The 24498-nt window shown below is 38.0% G+C and overlaps 1 protein-coding gene across 1 annotated transcript; it reads right to left on the bottom strand.

Moving 5' to 3' along the window:
• Positions 1 to 663: 663 nt before the first annotated feature.
• LOC108682829 lies at positions 664 to 16235 on the bottom strand. The gene is made up of 6 exons (XM_018172070.2): positions 15436 to 16235; positions 14965 to 15151; positions 14532 to 14748; positions 13210 to 13876; positions 12752 to 12915; positions 664 to 748 (listed from the first exon to the last, which is right to left on the bottom strand). The coding sequence occupies exons 1-6, from the start codon at positions 15859 to 15861 to the stop codon at positions 664 to 666; spliced, it is 1746 nt and encodes a 581-aa protein (XP_018027559.2). The 5' UTR covers positions 15862 to 16235.
• Between the last annotated feature and the right edge of the window lie 8263 nt (positions 16236 to 24498).

The following is a 24498-nucleotide window of genomic DNA, read 5'->3' as shown; positions in this document are numbered from 1 at the left end:
TTTAGATAAGAATTTTCCTAATATATATGATTCGGTAAAATTACATGATAGTTTCAGTTATTTTTTAACAAAATCTGCATCTATTTCTACTTCTTGTGTTTCGCTTCTCATTTAATTGCGTACGTCCGCTCATATATAGAATCTAATTTATTTATGGAAACCATGGGTTATGAGGGGCGGTAAAATGCATATTTGATTTGTTGTATTGTATAAAGAAGTGGCCTTAATGGCAAAAAATTTCGATCTTGAACTTATGGGCGAAGGCAACCGAAATTCATTTTGAATTAAGCTCGTCTTTTATGTATATTTATTCAACCACAGAAATCTTGAGGTAAATGCTCATGTTTTGCATATTTGTTAGCTTCAGAGTATTTCAAAAATTTATATGGCATTGATGATCAAATACAGACCAAAATTTATCTTACATGCGTCGATTAAGTAACCATGAAAAAATATAGAGTGTAAAATTTACAGAATAAAAGAAATACGTATTTCGAAAATATCTTGGCTGATCGTAAAATCGAGACTGTATAACGCCTGCTCAACAGCGCTCAAAATTGAGCGTTGGCTTGTATTCAGGAGGCCGACTTGTAAACAGGAGGTGTAAACACCCCTACAGATGCGTATCAGGTGACGTATCTTGAGATTGTTTGCAGAGGTGTTTTATTCCAGACCTGCAGTTGAGCGGCGCTGTTTGTCGAACTTCTCAACAGAGGCACGGATGACGTGGTCAAAAGTGCGGCCTTTCCTGGAAATTCATCGATTAAAAAACGCCTTTTGTGGGCATTGTGATAAACGCGGTAAAATAAGTCTCGACCAGCCGCTAAATTTCTCGGTTCAACTGCAGATCTCAAGACTACTGCGATTTTATTTCTTCTCTGATTGTCGAGCCCGACTGGAAAAGATGAAATTGCAGACTTCCAATTTTTGTGTGAGATTAAAAAATTATCCTTAGATAAACTATGTATAGGTCGTTCAACATTTTGCAAATTTGTATCTATAAGTTCCTGAGGGAAAAATTATTCAAGTATGGCGCAATTTCAAAAGTAAAATTTAAACGCAGCTCAGTGGCATTTTGGTTAGTACGAAACAACACACACTCGATCGGCATGACTATATACTACTGCTCAGTGTTAAATTTCGACTGTGAATATTTAGAAAAATTATACTCGCACAGACTTAGCTCGAAAAATCTGGCTGACATGTTTGAGGTGGAGATAAAAGTACGCACGGAAGAGCAGATTTAGCCGCTCAATATGCAAGAAAAACAAGGATTCTGGTAAATTCCATTCGGAATGAATTTTAAAAAATCCACGCTTGCCTGAAAGAACTGGTGCACTTCAAGAATGAACCTCATTTCAGAGTCAATCGAGCCTGGCACCATGATGTTGCACTTTTCAAATCATTTTTTTAAACAAAAAAAAAAAACACGAACATTCTTATCTCATCCATTGCGATTATTATTAGAATCTGATTGCATGTAAAATTATATCATATAATGCACTTACCAATCAGGCACACAAATCGTAGCAATTCATTTTGAATTTTAAATGATATCTGAAAATAACAGGGAAACAATAACTATTGCATTGAACCTGAACTTCCGTAAATTTTCCTATCAATTTTCGTTACGTGTTATTATTCTATAATAATCAGTTCTATTAAAGATTTTTCATTATAGGTGTTTGGTTTGCAGTTTGAATGCAGTGCAGTTGAACAAACATAAATACTAAATTTGATTGTTAATTATAATCTATATAACATCGTCTACAATTTATGCTTGTACCCACTTATTTTCTGTATATGGAGTCCCGTCTAATTCCATCTATAGTTATACTAACTCGTTTGTTTCAGAAATTATTTAAAAGCCATTTTACTCAAATTCTATTGGCCTCGCGTAACTGAATGTTTATGTCATTAAAACTTATTTTCAATGGCTCCAATAATTATTTCCGGTGCTGGCACAGCATTTATCAGCTGCAGGAGGCTGTAAGTATAGAATGCAGTACTATTTGCACTCCTAAAATCCGATCATTTGTTTTCGCTAACTTTTAGTTTCTGAGCGTATCGTAGGGTGTCGCAATGTAGTAAAGCGAGCCACATGTTAATTCAACTTATGCTGTGAAAAGTCATAAATTTCAATATATATTAGGATTTTTCGATCCGAGCCTCTATAACCATTAAATTTAAATGGGGACTTACTTTATAGAAATACATGAATTAATATTTGTTGACAAACAAATAACTTGTTCATGGCTAAAGATGTACTGTACGTTTGAGAAATTTAGCATTGGCTTTTATTTATTTATTCATCTGTATTTATTATATTTATTATTATTAATAGTTAGTTTAGTATCAATGTATCCTTAATATGTTAAAATTAGTATCTTAATTTGTTACAGTGGAGGTAGCATTGAATTTCCTTAATGCACTTAAAATCTAAAAATCCAGCGCACTGTGATGTGCAACCTTATCCGTCTTCCTGAGCTTAAATTCATATATAATTCAAGAAGAGCTCTTAATTAATAATTTAAAATTAGCTCTTAATTAATAGTCAGTCCTAAACAGCTTAAAAATTAAAAATTCAAATGAGCACTCAATTAATAATTCAAGATGAGCTTCTAATTACCAATTCAAAGATAGCTCTTAATGATCTTGAGAACTTCTTGAAATTTTCTACAAATGTGTATAGTATGCAGCCAAGAGCCGCATGAATGTGCTGAATCATCGTGGACGGCTCTAAAAGGCCTCACTTTCTTCACCTGCCCAAAATAGACGCGCAGAAAAGTCCTTGACAGATCATTGACAGGCGCACGGTAATGTCTTAATAAAGACAGCTTCCTATTATTGTGATGTTCTCATTACTGCTTCAATTATTGAGATGTTCTCATTATTGCTTCCATTATTGAGATGTTCTCATTACTGCTTCCATTATTGAGAAGTTCTCATTACTGCTTCCATTATTGAGATGTTCTCATTATTGCTTCCATTATTGAGATGTTCTCATTACTGCTTCCAATTACTGAGATGTTCTCATTACTGTTTCTTTTTTTGTGATGTTCTCATTACTGTTCCATTACTGAGATGTTCTCATTACTGCTTCCATTACTGAGATGTTCTCATTACTGCTTCCATTATTGAGATGTTCTCATTACTGCTTCCATTACTGAGATGTTCTCATTACTGCTTCCATTACTGAGATGCTCTCATTACTGCTTCCTATTACTGAGATGCTCTCATTACTGCTTTCTATTACCGAGATGTTCTCATTACTGCTTCCATTACTGAGATGTTCTCATTACTGCTGCCATTTCTGCGATGTTCTCATTACTGTTTCGTTTTTTTTTGCGATGTTCTCATTACTGATCCATTACTGAGGTGTTCTCATTACTGCTTCCATTATTGAAATGTCTTCATTACTGTTTCTTTTATTGCGATGTTCTCATTACTTATAAAAGTTCCCGTTATTGCTTACGGAGATACTCCCATCACTGAATTTTTTTATTACTGCTTCCCATTATTGAGATGTTACTGTGACATTGATTTAACTCTACTATTATCTCGATTCGTGCAGTTTGCGAACAAGGTAAATATTCATAATCTGTGGGAATTATGAATGAAAACATTTTTCCTATATTATGTCTTATTTCGAATTTTTATGGACTTTCGACAGCCTTCCAAACTTAAGTTACCGATTTTGATCGAATTTTCAAACGCAAATTGAACTTTAATTTATTTTAATTTCGAAAGAAGCTTGCTTTAAACATTTTTTTATGTTTTATCCATCCGCAATTAAAATGATTTGCGATGTTATATCTAAGTATCGACTTCATTATTATTCATTTGGAACAGACATGTTAAACAACTGATCAAGTGCAATGGTGATTATGGTATGAAATATGAAATAACTGTACCTTGATATATAGCATAACATTGAACTCGATCGTTAAGGCCAACGTTGCCAATTTACACAATCACTCGTCAAAGGATGACTACTTACCTTAAGTTGAAGTTCCCAAATTAAAACTAAGTGAACCTTCTCATACATTAAGAGCTTTTAATGAATGCAGAAATTTAATTTACACACTAAAGTACAACAGCTGACATATGTCTTGACAAATATCATTGTTACTTACGCAATGCGCACGGTAAAAGTGCAGCAGTCATAGAGAAAATCGAAAAATTTATTATTTATACTTGATGCTAAAATTATTTTATTCTTCGCATTTTTAAGCCATTTTCTTATGAACAAGAAGTAAAACTCTAATAATTTAAATGAGAGTTCTCCTTATATATGTGAGAGTCATGAATCTAATTTAAATAGGAAAGAGAAGATAATAGGAGTCCCTTAAACCAATAATATTGATGGCAGAAAATTTACTCTGTACTGCTGACCATTCTAGGTCAATTAAAGACTTGATAAAAAGCTCCAATCATGTGCGTATAAATACAAGGCTATTGCAAAGCACAAAAGCTGTTAAATTCCATGTCATTTGCCAGTATTTTGTTACAAGTCGTAAGATATATTTTTTTAAATTTCAAAATTTAAGAAATGCATTAATCACGAAATTAATTTTGTACAGTAACTATGTTATATGTCGTCTCAGGGCTGTAGCAATAATCATATTTGTGAGCAGGTGAACACATGCAACAATAAATGCTCATAATTTGCTCAATGCTCACGCTACCTCATGAAGTTCTTTTGACTTAGGGCGCTCATTGCTCTCACATAGCAGCAATGTTTCCAATACTAGATTACTTTATTGTCTAATTTAATCCAGTACCTGAAAGGAATTGGTGATATGGAAAATCAATAATAAAATTTATTTGTTAAAAAATGCACATAATATTGATAATGAGTCCAGTTTTATCGACAAATTCAAATAAACTTTTAAGTGATATTATTAGAAGAAGTAGAACTCTGTTATTTGCGTCGTTAACGTTAAAAAGCTAAACTTTGGAATCTCTATAGGAATACCAGCTGAAAAGTTACGTCTGAGTGATTTTTCTAAATGATGCCTCAGTATTAGAACTTTTTACATGTGCTATAATGCAAACAAAATCTGAATAGGACGAAGCTTGCACAAAATTGAAAATTCCATGAAAATTGTTCTCAAACTATAATAAGCGAACGTATACTTCATAATGAATTGGAATACACTGAGAGTGAAAATAAGAAAAAGGGTAGCATCCCACCATTTAAAATTTCTTACATAAAGCTTCGATTCTTTACATTCATGATGCGCTATAAAGAGACGATGATAATAAAAACTTTCTATAAGTCAGTTGCATCACGTTGAAGGTTATAAAGAAAACTATTGCGAGTAGCACAACTTCTAAGAAAAGTACATAAATTAAAAATGAGGTTCACCGCAAAATCGTCTTTTTTAGAATAATTCCGCAGTTCAGTTGGTCGTTTGAATGTAAAATTAATTTCGGAATTAAACACCAGGATAACTAGAAAATTTCCGTCATGTCACAACTTACGAGAATTGCGATATGATATTTACGATCCCAATTTCTTGAATCGTTTTTGAAGATCATCGCTTATACAAGACCAGAAAACTTATTTCAGTTAGCAATTTCTTGAAGATGATGAATTTCTTGAGATGAATCAATGTTTACACCTCCTTATCAATTTTATTCAAATATTCAGTTAAGATAACCTTGCGAACTCGAGTAAACTCGTCTCTAAAGACATTGAATATTGCACATTTGGTCACCTAAACACCCATATTTTCTGTTTGTTGTATATCGTGATATGATATTCTTCATCTTTGGTCTCTTTCTTCTTTTGTCTGGGGCCTCGAGCTTCATAATCGCGATGGGTTGGTTAATTGATGGTCTGACCCTATATAGATGCCGAGGGCTGAAATTGGAAAAACTGTGCTGATTTTATTACTGGAATGTCGAATCTAATCAGTTCTGATATCCGGAGCAGTGTTGGATTGGAAAATCCAGCATTTGATTGTGAATATTACACATGAGTTGGTTTTATCTTGCTCTGGGCTGTGGTTGCAATAAAACTTTTCTTGTCAATGCAAAGACAAAACTACTCGCTTCTAACTGTCATTTACGAATCACCGATAGCCAATTGTAGTGTGTTGTAGGCAACAGTTAATTTGGTAACAGTTATTTTTGTGCGTGAACTTGAAGAACAAACACAATCACTTCAACAATTGCCGTTTAAATAAAAAAAATCATTGCGGATCAGTTCATTGAATTTGACGGTCACGTTAAATTTATTGTGTATTTTTTTTGTTATTTGCGCAAGTTGCACATTATTTCAGGATTAGCCCAGCAAATTGATAGCAAATGATCATAATTTACACCTTCATTCGAATTAACATAACATAACATATAGTGATATCGGCGCTGCAGAGTAGGCCTGATGTGGCCTGTCGCAGATTCTTGTACTTTTCGTGACATGCTACAGAAGATCTAAAATCGTGTCCTTTGACCTGATCTTTTCAAGACTGACGATAGTTTGAAGTAGCTACTTGACTTCCACCGCATTCGAAATGGTGCTAGGCATACTCGTTCATACTGGGAGCGCCAACGATGTCATCGGGGAGGCTGTTCCACGTGTCGGTGATACGAAGCGAGAAGAAATGTTGTCGCGTGGAGAAGTTGCAGCGCAGTTTTTTTAGTTTATAGCCGTGGCCCCTGGTGTTGGTTCTTGTTTCACATTCTAGTAATCCTTCGGGGACCTTGTATAAACCATGAGTATACTTGTATACTTCAATGAGGTCCCCACGCAGACGTCGATAACTGAGGCTTGGAAGCTTCATTATCTTTAATTTTTCTTCATAGGACTTGCCCTTCAAGCCTGGAATTATCCTTGTTGCACGTCTTCGACATTCTCTATTAAATTTTTGTCCTTTCCAAATTTCGGTGACCACACAACGTTACTCTAGATTCGGGCGTACGACGGCAACAAACAACTGCTTCATCGCTTCTGCATCTAGGAACTCGTAAGAGCGTCTGATCAGTCCAAGAAGATTGTTGGATTTATTAGCTTGCGTTTCAGCGTGCTTAGAAAAATTCAGCTCCTTGTCGACATAAACTCTGAGATCTTTTTCCACACTAGATTTTTCAATCATTACAATCATAGAATCTTAAAACTATTATTGAGTGATAACAGGAGTACAGAGACAATCGACCAACAGTATAATTGTTAGTCTATTTTCCCGTTTGGCAGACAATTCAAATGGGCTTTCAAAGGGCCCTCGCAAGAGCGTTTCTCGCGCCCTAAATATAGCTCAACCTTTTTTGAAAGGGCCATGGTCAGCGTAGCTGCTCCAGACGCTGCATTACTGTCCGTGTCATGCATGTTTTTACGCCATGCAATTCAGTTTATGGGGGAGGCGTTCTAATTTAAGCCTACTGCTGAAGTCGACCTAGCTGTAGTCGTTCGGACGTCCTTAATTTGGTGCTCTTTTGGGGGATTTGGAGGAGCTGATAAGCCTAACGAAGCAACTCTTGGTCTTCAGCTTTAAGTAATGAATTTAATATTTAAATAAAAAATAATTGTTTCAGCCAAATGAGTTTCGTTGCAAAGCTGATACTACGAACAGCTATGCAACCGCTTGAGAGTTTCGCTCTTCGATATTACATGAGAGTGAATCGTAACGTTTAACGTTTTCTCAGACGTGACTCAGAAATGTTGTCTCCGTGCCCACGTAAGACAGAACGTCTGGGTCACGTTTTTAGCGCATTTTCTCGTTTATGGAAAAAATGCACTATTGTGCTCGCCATGTCCGTCTGTCTGTCCGTCCGTCTGTCTGTCCGTCCGTCTGTCCGTGACCTCAAGTTTTCGTCGACGACAAAATGCGCTCTCTGTCACTCACTGCAGTGAGTACTGAGTTATATTTTTTTTCACTTTTCTACAGCTTATTTCCTTTGCAATCTCGATCTTGACGCTGACTTACTATGAGCTGCAGCTTTTAATTTTCTAATCAACTTCATCTTCGCCCTTAAATATCACCCTGTCAAATACGCTGGCGAGTGCAGTCGCCCTAACTTCCTAATCCTGCAAATGAATCTCCTATCAGTTGCAAATAAATGAACTATTTATTGGAATAGTATGGCCTTAATAATTGAATGGTCAACTATTAAATGCAACAAGCTTACTTAACTTTTAAAATGCGCCCCGATTGCCGTACAAAAATTGTTATCAAATAGAACCACTGACAGGTGACGAAATTTTATTAATTCCAAAAATTAACATTTTTTGGTTGCATTTCATTAACTAGACTTTGAAAGTTATCCCTCGGAATGTATATAGCCTCAATTTATTTTGCATCGCCTCATTGCGGGAACTGAATATACGTTGAGATACTATAAGGTGGGAATATATGGAACAAATTGTCAACTAAAATGAGAAAACATTCACAGGAGGCAGTTTTTCCATGTACGCGCGATAGACACTTTTAGACGCACCCCTTTGTTCAACCTAAGTAGCTACTAGCTTGCTTGCTTCAGTCTTCTTGCAAGTGTTGGGAGGTAGTGGCGTGATTTCGGTGTTCGTGCGAATGTTGGCATTTACGTTAATTCAGTGTTTCTAGAAGTGAAGGCAGTCACGGTTATTCAATGTTTGTGAAAGTGAGGGCATTCACGTTAATTCAGTTTTGGTGGAAGTGAAGACAGTTACCTCATGTGAGGGCATTCACGTTAATTCAGTGTTTGTGGAAGTGAAGACAGTTACCTAAATTAAGTGAAAGCAGTCATCATGAGTCATGTGACTTCATTGCTTTTGTCATTGCAGGAGCACGCTACGACTACACTACAAGAACAACGGTCGCACTATCTAAGTTTCCTCCATAATAATTTGGTAAGTTGGATGTGGTCATGTAGGCTTGTAGGTTGTAGCCACAATACCTGTCTTAGGCTGTCTGTGTTTTTTCATTAACTTGTATTTATGTAGTATGCAATACCATAACAAATATGTACCTACGGTATAAAGTAAACCAATCTCTAGTTCAGCTAGAGCTAAGCGTCCCAGTTATCACCTTGAACGAGAACATTCGTTCAAATTTCTTTTTCCGACCACATTTCCATCACTGTGCAAGTATTATAGAGTTCTTGTACCTTATCAATGATCTCGGGTCGCACTACTCATCCATGATGAATGTGGTGTAGGTTCTGTAGGGAATAGGGCTGAATATGGGCAATGTTCAAAGCTCATGGGAATCATCTGTTAGTATAGGACTATAGGCGCTGTCAATTCTTGACGTGGAAGCGTAATTTTTTCATGCTAGGCCCAGGAACTATCGAGACAAATGTTTGTAACAATGTAGAATATGCCTATTCGCGGCCCCAGCAAAACATTTGGTGCCCATGGCTTGATACTCACCTTCGTTTTCAATTATTACAGCAGAATTCATTACGTTGGACAGATCAAACTTGCATATTTATAATTCATGTCCTTAGGCATAGGGACCCTGAGCTTTCTACTTGTCAGTAGGCTAACTCCTATATTTTCATGAAGTTACAGCTAGCTGCATACCTAATCAATCCAGCCAGTCTTTTTTCAAATGGTTGTTTGTAGGACTGATTCCGTGGTCGCATTTAGTAATTAGTCATAAAAGACCTTGGCATTGTACAATAACGAATAAGGTTGATTCAAATGATGACTAGACAAGCCTCATTTAAACCTGATTGGCGCTCAAGTTCTAAAAAACGTGTTCTATAGGAAAAATGTCCTGAACCAAGAAAGCGAATGTCCCCAACGCTACAAAATCAGCACCATACGTGCCCTCATCCATCGAGCGTTCAAGACCTGTACATCCGCTCGTGACTTAAAAACTGAACTCCGGACCTGCAAACAAATTCTTGTCAACAACGGGTATGCAAACAAAACGATTGACAAAGAAATTTCAAATATCAGAGCAAGTCAAAACCGAACAGATGAATCCACATCAAGAGGTTGCGTCACCAGAATCTACTATCAAAATCAAATGAACGGCGGTCATAAGACTGACGAACGAGTCCTTCTTGCTTGATAATGAATATTGATATATTCGAAACGTCGCACTGCAATAAAATGTCATTCGGTAATCTACTTTTTGATCTCCAAGCTCCAGCTAGAAATTTCGTTCGGCTTATCGAAAAGAACAATAAGAAAATCGTAAATAAAAAGTACGCTCTGGTCTTCAACCAAACCTGTATAAATGAAGAACTTCTGTCTAACTACACTAATATAGGAAAAATGTATACACGTTATATAGGTGTATATAGGAAAAATGATGAACTAGAATTACTAGATTGATGTATCGTAGATCTGTTCCCCTCAACTAAGACTTTTATTTGTTATTTTATTGCGGTTACTTGCCTACCTTAAAATGTTGTGAAACTTGTGATCAGTTGAAAGTCCAGTAAGCCGCGTGCCCACCCTGAAGCATCACAAATTGAGGCCTGCAAGCGATGTGGTGACATAATCTGCTACGCGCGCTCATCAACGAGAGTGCGCGGTGGCCGCGGTCAAGTTGTTCTGCGTAAACATTGTTTCTTTTCCCCCCGCATCCGTGAAGCATTTTCGTCATCTGATCCCCCGCAACCCTCGTCGCACTGCGGATTAATAAAAGCATTCAACCCCTGGTCTATTCAGACCCGTAGCCTTCGTCTCACTGAACGTAGTGCGATAATAGTCTATATAGTGAGCCTCGTCTCACTAGGCTATTGAGCATCCCTGCACCCCTGGAAACTATGAAAATTTTGATGAACAATTCGAAGGAACTAAACCAACATTAAAGAGATACAATTAACATCGCCGCAAACATACCCTGTTATTTTGATCGGTTGGAAATTGCCCTAGGCTTCCCAAATGAATACAAGATTTGCTGAAAATAATAATTGGGGAAATCTGCTTTGAATTATGGTTCAGCACATAGCTGATCCGACTCGATGAATACCGTACCGACGAATAATGACTCCAGGCTGGAGCTGACCTGACTCCAGAAATACTACCTTGTTTTTGCTAGCAGCCGACACTGCAAGAAGGCGACACATACCTCAAGTTAAGGATTCTAATATAATGAGGAATACTTTAGAGTTATGATAGAATGTAGAGAAGATAACTAGAATGTAGGGCAAGTTAGAAGTGACCAGTCGTTTGAAGCTCTGTTGTTCTTGCCGGACTACTCGGCTTTCCCACTTTTCATTTTTTTATTAATATTTAATTGGAGGCTCAATTGTCCGCGATTGCCAACATAAGTTTAAAATCAGAATGAAGATGGTAAGATGAATTTACAAGGTCCAAAAACTGTCCAGTCATGACTCCTGTGGTAAAATTGTATTCAATTTTTGACAAGTTCTCGTTTTTTATTGTTTTTGTTATTTTAGATCGTTTACGTCGTCATTTATAACTTTATAAATGGGAAAACCTTCCATTACGCAAAGGAATTAAAGCGATATAATTATATAGGACGTTTCTGACAATTATCGCAATAAAATAACTTTTTAAAACCCATTGTCAAGTGCACAATAGGAATGGATAAATTATTTAAAATTAAATTATTCAGGCATATTTTGTAAGTAAACCTTCTGAAAAATCTGTGCATTTTATGATTTGGTTTATTGACTCTTCATATTGTGTTTAATTTATATTTTTTTTTTATTTATTTTGGCTTCATCGTTGCGTAGAGTTTCGAAGGTAAGAATAATGTAACCTTTAACTACATTATTGCAACCTAAACGCTTTTATACCATGGCACTTTGAGGTAATTCATTTTCAATACTGTTTTTGTGACCTAGTTTCAATATGTTGTTCCAATAAGAACATATATTTCTTTCGTATTTCACTTAACACGTTGACTCCGAAGTGGTACATATGCGTACCACGAAGTGTATTTCTCCAGGACGTAGTGGTACATATATAATTTAGGGCTGCCAGATGACCTAAAAACGGCCAAGTCCTCGAACAAAAAAGGCCTATAACATAATAGTATATATATACCTACGTGTACTAGTATATATTTGTAGGTTTCAGTGTAAAAATTCAATTTCTTTTTTTTGCATTTTTAAAAATTTTATTAGGAAGTACCCATATCATAAATTTTAGCCGGCCAACCCTACTGAAAAAAAGCTAAATCGCGGATTTTGTCCGAAAAAAACCGTCTGGCAACCCTAGACTACATTTATGTCCCATTTCAATTATTTCGAATTTTTTTTCAAAATATTTTTTACCGTGCTAGTTCGGATTTATTAACGCAAAATACATATTATTCCGGTAGTAGAATGCTTAGGACAAATGAAAAATCAATTATAAAACCTCAATTTGTGTATTTCATAATAGTACAAGAAATGAAATAGCACAAGATACAGCAATCGAGTCAACGTGTTAAGAATCTATACCAAATAACTGGACATGAAATAAGTTTCATGTCCAGCCAGTACCTCACAGTACGTCATGTCTAGATTATATACGAGACCATGTTTATATCAAGTTTCGGTTTACGTCGTAGCCATCTTTAATTTTATCTTGAACGATTAAAGTTATATCATTTTAGTCATCCCACACTAATTCTGTATTAGATCTTTAACTTGGTCTCTTAACTGTAGGCTTTCAAAATCTATCTCTATGGCTTGTAGAATTTTAGGGTATTTTTGTTGAAGTGATTTCTCAATGAATTTGAGTTTAAAAATTCGCTTCATTTCATGATCCCATAACATATAATCTGAAAGATTTCTCCATACCGCATGTGGCTCCTGGAAATTTTCAGGCACTTGCTGTGTTCTTTGAAGAGGAGACCTTTGACGCTGACAGTATGACATGGATAAATTTGTCGGAAATGTGGGTCCTAGCTGCATGGAAGCCATGTTGAGGTTGGAGGTATCGACGTTTTGGCAAGATAGATCCACCGATAAATCGACTTGCTGGGACCCCCATTCCGAGGCAGAGACTGCCTCTTGATCCTGTAAGAAAGTAACTTAATTGGATCAGTTATCTTTGATTCGTCGAATATATTTTTAAGTGGCCAGCTTTGGTCCGATTACAAACTTGAAGAACCATACACTAGACATCATCATCATTGCTAACAGCCAGATCAGTTTCCTGAATTGAGGTACGGTAACACATAAACGTTTGTCTCTAGTTAAAATTAAACATTCGAGATGTAAACGTTGAAATATACCATTAAGAGTAGGGAGCAACTCACTCCTTTATATAATAATAATAATAATGTAGTCATATTTCGGTCCCTGACTTACCGTGCGCTGCCGCTTCTGCACTCCAGCAGCGCCATCGACTCTGTCAGGCTTCAAGAGGCGCTTGTTTGAATGCTCCAAGTCCGGCATTAGCTGCTCTGCTTGAGACCAAAGATCTACTTTTTGTTGAACATCCAAATTCTGCTGTTGGCCTAATATATCAAGCACTTGGTGATGTTCAGAAATAGATTTGTGCTCATAATTATCGATTCCAGGAAATTGGTCAAGAAATGTTTGTGTAGCGTTGATATTATGTGGTGAAAAATTATTTGATGTAAAACCTATTAAGTCGTCAAAATCTAAATTTGGTTGTATTTCTGTCGAGCATTCTTTGATTTTTGAAGAGTGCGCAGACTTTTTTACTTCAGCAAATTCGTTGCAGGATGCTTCGAAATCCATTTTGGCGGCATTAGCTTGGGCCGTTTGAATTGATGGGATCAAAGCTTCTGCATCAACTTTACTGATACTGCGATTTAAGCTTAGTGAAGCATTTCCTTCTACTTCGCTTGTCAAGGGTAGACTCTTCACTTCAGGTTTAATTTCTATGTTATTCTCGAGCTTCGTCGGTTCTGAGTTCTTCTTACTGCCGCCTTGCTTCAGTTTGCTGTCGCGGGTAGGCAGAGCGCTCACTTTGAGATGGTACTTCTGGCGGCCTATCACCTCATTCTCTCTGCCAAAAAGTGATCAAGTGCAAGAAAAACACAATTATTGCGGGAAAGTTGTATCTACCTTTTAGCCTGAAAATCATAAATCAACATATCATAATGAAGCTTAATAATTAGAAGATTATGTATAAATTTTTCTAATTCTTTAACTGAGGTCAGTCAAACATTAATTTTTTAACATGTCTTGTTTTATTGAAGAATTTTTTAACTGCAAATGATAAATTCAAAATTGATTCTAAATTATTTGCATTTCTTGCACATAACCCGAGCAGGGTATACGCATGGTACAGTCATCTCTTAATTGGTACGAAGACAGTTTCCAGTCAAATATTCATTTATATTCCCGCCAAAACCTAAGTTAAATGATCAATAAATTACACAACTTTCTGCAACGCAGAATATGGTTTCAACTTGTTTACGTAATTTCCATAGGTATGTTGATTGCCTTCACTTATCCATGGCTTGGCTCAAGATTATTTATGAAATTAACAATCTTGGAAACCAAAACCTAATAGAAGTACACTCTTCGTTTCTCATAAATATTTGACAACAATTCACATTTATTCCTAAGAAGTGAAATGTTTTCTGCAGGGGGAACATTTTTTTTTTGTAAATAATGATCATGATGGGTATACTTGAACTAATCCTACATTTACTCACCGACCCAAGAGTTCTCCGACTATGCTCCACTTAGCGCCCTTATGGCAGCTATTCTTACAGAGGAACTTGATTTGGACGTCCCCTCGGTACTCCGCCAGTCCGTGTTGCTGGGCGGGGGCAGCGCCCCTGTAGTTGCGTGGCACCACGACCACCGTGGCATGGCCTTCACGTGTCTCGTATATGGGGTTCAGCGCTGGCGGCACGTACATCACGTGATCTGTGCGATGTAATGGTTATATACAATGATGCAGGCCCGAAACAATTAATGATTACAAAATATATTTAGTGATAAATATATTTTTTGCCGTTAAACCTCATCATTCAGCATTTAAAAACAAAAGCCAAATCAATTACATATGAGAATTACTACCGCGAAAGCAGAATCTGCGATATCTTGATTATTTTGGGATTATCAAGGAAATCGTCCGCTCACCGGGTTGCTCTGAGCGGAGATGCTTTTTGCATGGTAGGACGGGATCAAAGAATTTGCTAGCGTCGCTGTGATGTAAGATGAATCTCACGCGGGTGTTTTCAGGTGCGTTGTGGTGAATGTAGAATTCTGTAAACTCAGTGTCCCGCACAAATATTTGTCCATCATAGACATCATCATCACCTGGAAGCTGAAAAAAATAAAGTTTACTGTCATTTCGAAATCCATGCTGTGATCTGCAATGTCAGACGTTTCATATAAACATTAAGTAATGTATTAGGTAAAAATATCAAAATTTATCTAATTAACAAGCGTCGAGATACTGAATTATTCCAACGCAGCGGCATGTCGTAAAAAACTTCCATCATCTTTTATGGATTGGGGAACATGAGAATCATATTTATTGAAAGATCCTCGAATATTTTAAAGGATTCCTGAACTCGTTTATTAGCAAGACAAGCAATTTCTACTTACAAATCGGAACTTTGACGAACTTTCTGGATACGAAAAGCTGAAATTAAAATTGCCATGAAAGGAGCCATTGTTTAGAACAGAGTGGTTGACTTTCTGATTACCGATGTTATTTTCAGGCTTTCCCGCACACGACAACAAGGTCGGAGTCGAAATTTGAAACGCAGCGTCATCACGAAATCCTAGGTCATGGCAATAGTTGTTTTCATCTAATGCAGTATAATCGAATTTGAAGTTAGATGGCAATGGAGGAATGAAGGCGATAGTATTTCCTTTTGAGGTGTCTGTTCTGCTCGCTCCCTGAGAACCCTGATTATCCTGCAGCGGCTTGTGATCCTGCGATTCTTGCGGCACAAATTGCGCGTGTTGATATTGTGGAGGGTTAGAAGCCGATGCTTGAAAGGAAGGGAAAGATGCAATGTCAGCCATTAAGTCTACATTAGGTTTCTCGGCCTGTGGCAATGTTGGCTGAGTAAATAGAGTATATTGGAACGTTGACGTATGGATATCTGAATTCTGGTCGAATGCTAATTGGTAAATTTCTTGGTTGGTTACATGAAGATTATTTTCATGTTCCTCTGTAACATTATTATTTATTTTTTGTGTGCCAAAACGCTGTTGCTCATGACCTATGAGCAATGGGTCCTGAAGAAAACTATTTTCATTTTTCAAGTGAGAGAATTGAATCGGCCGAGCATTGCTTGGACTTGGATTTTCATTTTGATATTGGACGGGAATCTCACAGCTCGGTGCAGCAGACGGTAGCTGCTCAGGAGCAGCTGGCTCCTGGCTCCTCCCTGTTAGCAGAGGAAGATTTGGGAAAGTTTCATTTTTTCTATAAGTGAATATTTGCATGCTCTTTGAGCTTAGTAAACAACTTCCACTAAATGGACACTGACTCAGTCCTTTTTTTTAGAATTTTTTGGTCTAATTTTTGTATTTTTTTTGCTGAAGAACTGAATTTAAAGTTTTGTTGAAGAAGTAGATTAATAATGCTTTTCGCACTTCAATTAATATTTAATTTTAGACTGAGTATACAAAAGTATTGTGAAAACTTATATCATTTTGATTTTACCCTATGATTTTACCATTTAGATTCGCCCTTTTTATACAAGTCCTTAAATCAAGCTATCCAACATATGATTCGCAAAAGCCAATTAATCGATTGATTAATATAATTTAGGACATCATTTCCTTCTTCATTTTATCATTGCGTAAATTTTTCCACCCGAATGTCTCCTAAATACGGCAACTATTTTATTACAACGCCTCTGTTTGTATTTGCAAGTCACTCTTTTCTATTATTTTTTATACAAAACAGTCGTTAGCAGCGATTCTCAAAACGGCTTCATATGTGAGTAAAATATGAATACCTAAAATGTAGAACACTAACCGAAGTCAGTTACGATTTGATACCTAGCATTTGTTATTTGCAAGTTATTTCTGAATAACGCCTTGCACGTACTTACAATGGTTGTCAGGGTTCATTGTACGGTAATACAAGTATTTTCTATGCCTCTTGCTCAGTATAAAAACTATACAGTAATATAAAGGGAAGTTCGCAAGTTTTTACAAACACATGTAAGAATGAACCACCTGCACTAATACTATTCTTGACACTGGCATCCCAAATTGGGGATGACATCAACAACAGAACCTTTCGCTATCTTATCTCGGATAAGACTCGTGCATGCAGCTATTGAACAATCATACGTAGTTCTCAAGAGCAATATATGGCTGATAGAAAGACGAATCTTCAGAAGAACTGCGAGAGATTTGTCTTCAGAAGAACTGCGAGAGCTTTGTCTTCGGAAGAACTACGAGAGATTTGTCTTCAGAAGAACTGCGAGAGATTTGTCTTCGGAAGAACTGCGAGAGATTTGTCTTCGGAAGAACTGCGAGAGATTTGTCTTCAGAAGAACTGCGAGAGATTTGTCTTCAGAAGAACTACGAGAGATTTGTCTTCAGAAGAACTGCGAGAGCTTTGTCTTCGGAAGAACTGCGAGAGATTTGTCTTCAGAAGAATTGCGCATTGAATAAATTAAAAATATATTTACGCATTGATGGCCATGGATTGCATTGAAACACCATTAATGGCCATAAATGCAGGAATTATTGTTTTTTGATTTTGTGACCTAGTGATTTTTCTATCTGTGGCAGTTGGGGCATAATTATTTTATAAGCAATTTCATGTTGTCATTTTGAAATAGACACTATATGGTGTCATATTGGAGAATTTGTTGACCTAGTATACCTACTTTAAAATTTTTGCGCCCAGATTTTCTGTTTGCACACAGAATTTCTTCAACTGTTGAATAACATATGCAATTTTACCTTACAGGCGAGAGGTATCACGCCATTTTCACGTATAGAAAGCTGGTTATCATTGGACAATTTTGTCTTTCTCAGCATGGACAAGCAATAAATCTTTAATAAATAATTATACTCCGTCTGCAGCGTCGTCGGACAGCAACAGCGTCGGATGATCTGTACGATCAAGTTCATGAGCTATTGTAACCAAACTTCAGATAACTAAACTTCAGATAACCAAACTTCGTGGTAGCCAGCATTTCGCAATGCTACCACGCCACACCAAAGCTTTCCAGCTTTTATCACGTCTGAAAGGAAAATCACCACGCTATCACGTCACACTAAAGTATCACACCACAGTATCAAGTCAAATGTTCTTAAAGCCATTATGGTATCACCACACCAAAGCGTTCCTGTAAAGTACATCATACAGCCAGAAAATCAGCATGATAGTAGAACACACCAAAATGTTCCACAGTAGTATCACGTAACACCTTGAGGAAAACACCATGCATGGCTTTAGGTCAGTCACACCACGTAACACCCGCAGAGAGCCACCACAGGATCACGTCACACCTCCCAGAAAGTCACCACAGTATCACGTCACACCTCCCAGAAAGTCACCACAGTATCACGTCACACCTCCCAGAAAGTCACCACAGTATCACGGCACACCTCTTAGAAAGTCACCACAGTATCACGTCACTCCCTATGAAAGTAAGTCACCCTTGTATCGCGTCACACGCATGATGTGGTTACCGTAATTCTCAGTTCACTATACACTGGGAAGGCTCGACTCATCACCGTGAGTGGTGTCTGTCAGTCAGGTCGTCCTCAGTTAACACTGACGTCACTCCCACCCACAGCTCAGACCTTGTGTGCCCAGCTAGCAGCACAACCTCAACCTGAGCCCAACCTCAACCTCAACCTGAGCTCAACCTCAACTCACCTCTGGTGCATAGCGCATTAACTAAGCCTATACAACCTTATTTGAAGCAGAGCCATATTATAGTAAAAAAGTTGACTCTGTACGGACTCGTTTTCAAATCTGTGTCTACTGATTGCTCTCATTATTTTCAATGGTTCAAACTATTGTGAATGCATTTTCTCGAATAATTCAAAGATAGCATTCTATCACCACTGGTACGTTCTAATGTGATCATTGTTCACTTAGACATGCGGCAAATGTGGCATTATTACTAATTTACTAAAATTTAGTACTAACTGTCTTAAGCCTGCAAAAGTTCTGCAGCCTCGACCTCCTATACTCTTCGACGCCACTACTGAGCTCTCGCCACATGCAACTCGAATTCCTTACATAGGAATCCTCTCTCTCAAACGAAAATTTGTTGTCGTACTGCCTTAAGTAACAGCCGATAAGATTCATGATCTTTATAATGTTACGGTGGTTTTATAAACATGCGATTTCCTTTTTTGGATAAGCGGTCTGCAATTTTAATTTCATCCTTGAACTTTAAGTTTATGTTTTATGCTGAATGCCTGCACTTGGAAAGTGTTTGACATAGTGCACGCAATGTTTGACAAGCTTCTCGCACTCGTAATCAGCAGACGAAGGAAGTTGCTGCCCCAAGCTTGCTGAGTAGTCTGACCTTAAAACATTATCAGCTTCGTATACCTGCTCGGGATGCTTAATTATGCATTAAACGATGAATATCCAAACAATTAAATGCTCTTTAAAAATTGCAGTGTTTTTCATACTCTGGCCAATTTTCACACAAATTCTGACTTAATTTAGTTCTTTGAATAACATTAAGTCATTTTTTGTGGTCACTTGTTACGTGAAGGTTATTGGCATGCAGGTTGTGCAATCTTATCGTTTTCTCACTGCATATCGCACGACAATCTGGAACTTGGCTCGACTTCCGGAAAGACGGAGCCAACCTCCGCTCACGTACGTGTCTGCCTACGTTTGGGTGAATAAGTAAATTTACTCGTGAGTCACCCACAGCTGCGGTGCAGCTGACTCATTCTACTGGGTGAACAGACTGTAGAATATCAAGTTTCCTGTATTCTAAATAATTAGCCGCTAAGAAGAAGCACGTTTTAGAAGTCGTGCTCCGTAAGCCTTCGTTCTTGTTTTATGTTCATTAAGTTGGTTCCAATAAAGCCTGTTCCGTGCTGCCGTGTTCTTTCCAGCCTTCACGCGCGTAACTTCATACATTATACAAATAAAGCTAACTAAAGACTCATCAGGAGCTTGGTTCAGCCGACTCAAACTCGGCTGTTCACATTACATTCGAAGAAGAAACATAACTGACGTAGCTCGACAAATGTTACCGGAACGAAAATGCCGCACTGTTTAACATTACTATTTGTGTCTCGTGACTGTCTGAGAAAGAGATTTGAAACATGGACAGTTGAGTCCTCCCGGACGTTCTGAATACAATGACATTTTTAAGATAGGTGAAAAGTTGACGTACATATACATACTGTAAGCTATTAATTTCTAGTCGATTGTCTTGAACATTGAAATTTATGATTTTTCTATGCATCGGCATATCAGTCTCGGATTTCAGCTGTGGTTTTAAAACTTCTCGCTTGCTATATAATGGCTGAAGTCGACTACATCTCGATTATCATGCTAATCATTAGAAGTAAACTATAGAATTTTTCCTATAGTAAAGCTAAAATTACTTTTTCGATCAGAGGAGGTCACAAAATTATTTGTATTTCTGATACAAGATATTCGCAAAAAATACGATTGCATTGGTAATTTGTACCGCTTTCCCAAGAATTGAGGTTAATGGGATTCTAATTTCTGTGCACTGATAAATCTCGAAATTTCGATGCACATTTGATAGGCGTACCATTTACTCACCGTAGTATATTAATTAACGTTAAAAATTAAATGTTTGATCTTAGTTTCGCATAGGGTACTTGGGTTTTCATGGGAAGCTTGAGTTGTGGTTGAATTCTCGTTTAATATTTATTTAATGATTGCATGGTGATTATACCTTTTAGTTTCTTTGTTAATTCTGATCGTTACCTACTCTAACACCGACATTCGAGACATTGCGTTCTTGAAACACTCAACTGTCGTTGAGGATCTGATGTTAGATATTACGGTCAGGTAGATGGTGATAATTATCAACTTGATTATGTTAAGGGATTACATTCATTGTTAAGGGGTTACATTATCAACTTGATTATTATCGAGGAATACATTCGCTTTTTAACGGTGCACTGGCTGAATGAATTTATATTGGCTAGTTCAACCATTCAAGAATTTGTTTTCCCGGCAATAACTACCACAATTCAACACCGAATAGGTACCACCTAACTCGAAAAAGTTCTTTCACTTCCAAACTGCGCTTTATTGGCATAGATGTCAGTGTGGCCGTTCCAAAATTAGGTTCTCCAATTTTGATTGGAGTCAGTTCAGCCGTTTCAAACTTGCCGTTTCGGCAATAACTTTCATGATTCAACGACAGTTGTATGTTCAAATGCTGTACAAATAAATTAATTTTTAGATTATCCATAAAAATTTCCCCAAATCTAAAAATTCAGCCATTTTAATCGGCAAAAATGCTCTTCGAATTACACTAGTGTCTGTTCAGCCGTATCTGAAATATAATTAGGATAAATAATTTTTCAAATTTAACCTGAAAATTCCTCTTTACTTAGAATTTGATTCAATTTGAAACGGCAAAAATTATGTTCAATTTTCACAAGTGTCACTGCAACCGTTTCTAAATAGAATTAGTATAAATAACTATAAATTCAACTTGAATACTTCCCCACGCTGAGATATGTATTCACATTTAAGTCGGCAAAAATGCTGTTCAATTTTCGCGACAATCGTGCAGTTAAGCCGTTTCTGAAATAGAATTGGTATTAATAACTTTTTGAATTCAACTTCCCCAAACCTAGAAATTTATGGTGTTATGGCAGTCACAAGCACCACGAGGGTTGCATGCCTCTGGTGGTGTTATGTAAGTGTTGCATACCACAAGCGTTGCCTGTGGTGGTGTTATGGCAGTGACGCACACCACAAGCGTTGCCTATGGTGGTGTGATGGCAGTGACGCACACCACAAGCGTTGCCTGTGGTGGTGTTTTGGCAGTGACGCACACCACAAGCGTTGCCTATGGTGGTGTTATGGCAGTGACGCACACCACAAGCGTTGCCTATGGTGGTGTGATGGCAGTGACGCACACCACAAGCGTTGCCTATGGTGGTGTGATGGCACTCACACGCCACTAATGTGGTCTTTGGTGGTGCAGCTGACCGTCGCACGCGTGTATGGGGATTGACTGTAGGATAGCGCTCTTTTACTCGTTGCATGGCCGAAACTGTAGCCTTAATGCTGTTGGTCAGCCGCTATATAGGTTGCTTGAATGTGGCTTTTATATAGTCAGTCACACGTTGCCTGATCTGGACTGCAGCGGTTCTTAGGGCTTTCATACACACTGCCCAGTATTGATAGTAGCAGTGCGGTTGGCTGCCACACATTCTGTGCCACATTGTGGATGGTGACGATCTGTTGGATGTTACACCTGCTGCACCTCAGGCAGCGCATAACAGTCACGCATGCTACATGGCGTGTATACACTGAGCTGTACTCGGCCTAAATCTGCACTCCTGTTTTCCTCAGATTTGCTTGGCATTGACTGTGGGGGTGCTGTACGCTGCTTAATATTGAAAGGTATTTCAATTGGCTGCCTGAATTAACTGCTTCTTTTTGCTGCCTGCGTCGACTGTAGCAGCCGCTGTCCGCCACACACGCTGCCTCGCGTCGACTGTAGCAGCCGCTGTCCGCCACACACGCTGCCTGCGTTGACTGTAGCAGCGGCTGTCCAGCACACACGCTGCCTGCGTTGACTGTAGCAGCGGCTGTCCACCACACACGCTGCCTGCGTTGACTGTAGCAGCGGCTGTCCGCCACACACGCTGCCTTGCGTTGACTGTAACAGCGGCTGTCCGCCACACACGCTGCCTTGCGTTGACTGTAGCAGCGGCTGTCCGCCACACACGCTGCCTTGCGTCGACTGTAGCTGCGGTTGTCCGCCACACAAGCTGCCTTGCGTTGACTGTAGCAGCGGCTGTCCGCTACACACGCTGCCTTGCGTTGACTGTAGCAGCGGTTGTCCGCCACACACGCTGCTCGGCATTGTCTGTTGACTGAGCGTTGGGAGGCATTAATGAAGGCCGTGGCGCGCGCCAACGCTGTGTTGTGACTGCTGCTGCTGCTGACCGTCCAGCGCAGCAGTGCAGATGGATGGCGAGTGTGTACACAGCAATTGCTGCAAACGCGTGCCGCTCTCCTGTAACAAAAACTGCCCATTCTTACATTAGAAACATCAATAGAAGAATAAACTTTCAAATCCCTTTATCTTGTGCAGTGTTATCCCCTTATCCCTACGTGAAGTGTGTAGTTATTGCAAGCTTATTTACAAGGTGATGACCCCATAAATTTGATTAGCGACGATTTTGTACCCTTGACGTTGCCTGAATAATTCCAGTCTGACTTAAACGATCTATAGATCCATTTATGGAGTTTCGATCTAAGTTTTATTCCACATGATTATACTTACGAGTACCGAGAAGGAAAGTAACGTGACTCGAAAAGGAATAATTTAGCATTTAATACTTGTAGCAAAGTTCGAATCTTCGTGACACTTCAATTGAACGCACTGGTGGCGACTCGATCCTTATGAAAGATACGTGAACAATATAATCAGTGAAATGAACGTTTTCGTGGGTTGAGCTGCATCTATTCATCGGTTTCATTCATTTAGTTTGAAACGTTGCAAAACAAGTGTCGCGATAAAATAATCACGAGATCTTAACTGATTTTACCGCAACGAATCTCATTTTTCTTACATCATTTATGCGTATATATAGTAGATATATTCCAGTAATCGTTGAACAATAATTCAATTTTTGTTGGTGTAAAATTCGGGATCCAAAATTGCAGGTAAAATCTAGGAAGCAATAACTAAACATATGCAATCCGGACAATAATGAAAACAATACGAACAACATTGGCAGAAAAAACGGCGGTCACTAAAAATCGAGAACTAGAAAATAATTATATATAAATCTTATATTGCTACTTCTGTGAATTGATTTATAATTTTTAGATTAATTTTACAGAATTTGAAATTACCGCAACATGAACAGTGACTAAGCAAAATCATGTAACAATGACGACAAGAGCTTTGGCAAAATGAATATTCATACATTTCACTTGGTGTATGCATGATGTGTCCAATTAATTATTTAAGTATTCCCAAATTGAAATTGCAGATAAAGGCCTTTAGTATGAAAAATTTTTCATGGAACATCAATTACATCAAACTAATTTGTTTCCCGAGTATCGCATGATTACTGTTGTGTAAACTCATGAGATTTATGTCAACATTCTAGACGGTATCACTAAAAAGATAACAAACGGCGACAACAAGAGGGGCGGCCGAGAGTTGTGCCCACGCATAAGCATGGGCCATAATGCCTTCCAGCAGCCCCATTGTTTACCCGCGTGCTGGGCACTGCGGGGCAGGGAAAGTCAAGCTGTGGTGGTCCTGGGTGTGGGTTTGATCTGGTCAACTGTCACAACGCTTGAGGAAATTTCCACAGACTTCCAGTACATTGTATTAAAGGAAATTAAATTTGCTAATTGGCAAGTGTCACAATTAAAGCCAGCGCTAATGGAAATGTCCTTACGAACATAATATTATTATGGGCAAAACACTGAGCATTTATTTCCATTTTTACAACACTTTTCTTTAACTT

Source organism: Hyalella azteca, unplaced genomic scaffold, assembly GCF_000764305.2.
Source record: "Hyalella azteca isolate HAZT.00-mixed unplaced genomic scaffold, Hazt_2.0.2 contig1316, whole genome shotgun sequence".
Taxonomy (NCBI): Eukaryota; Metazoa; Arthropoda; class Malacostraca; order Amphipoda; family Hyalellidae; genus Hyalella; species Hyalella azteca.
This window is presented reverse-complemented; position numbering and strand designations above follow the sequence as displayed.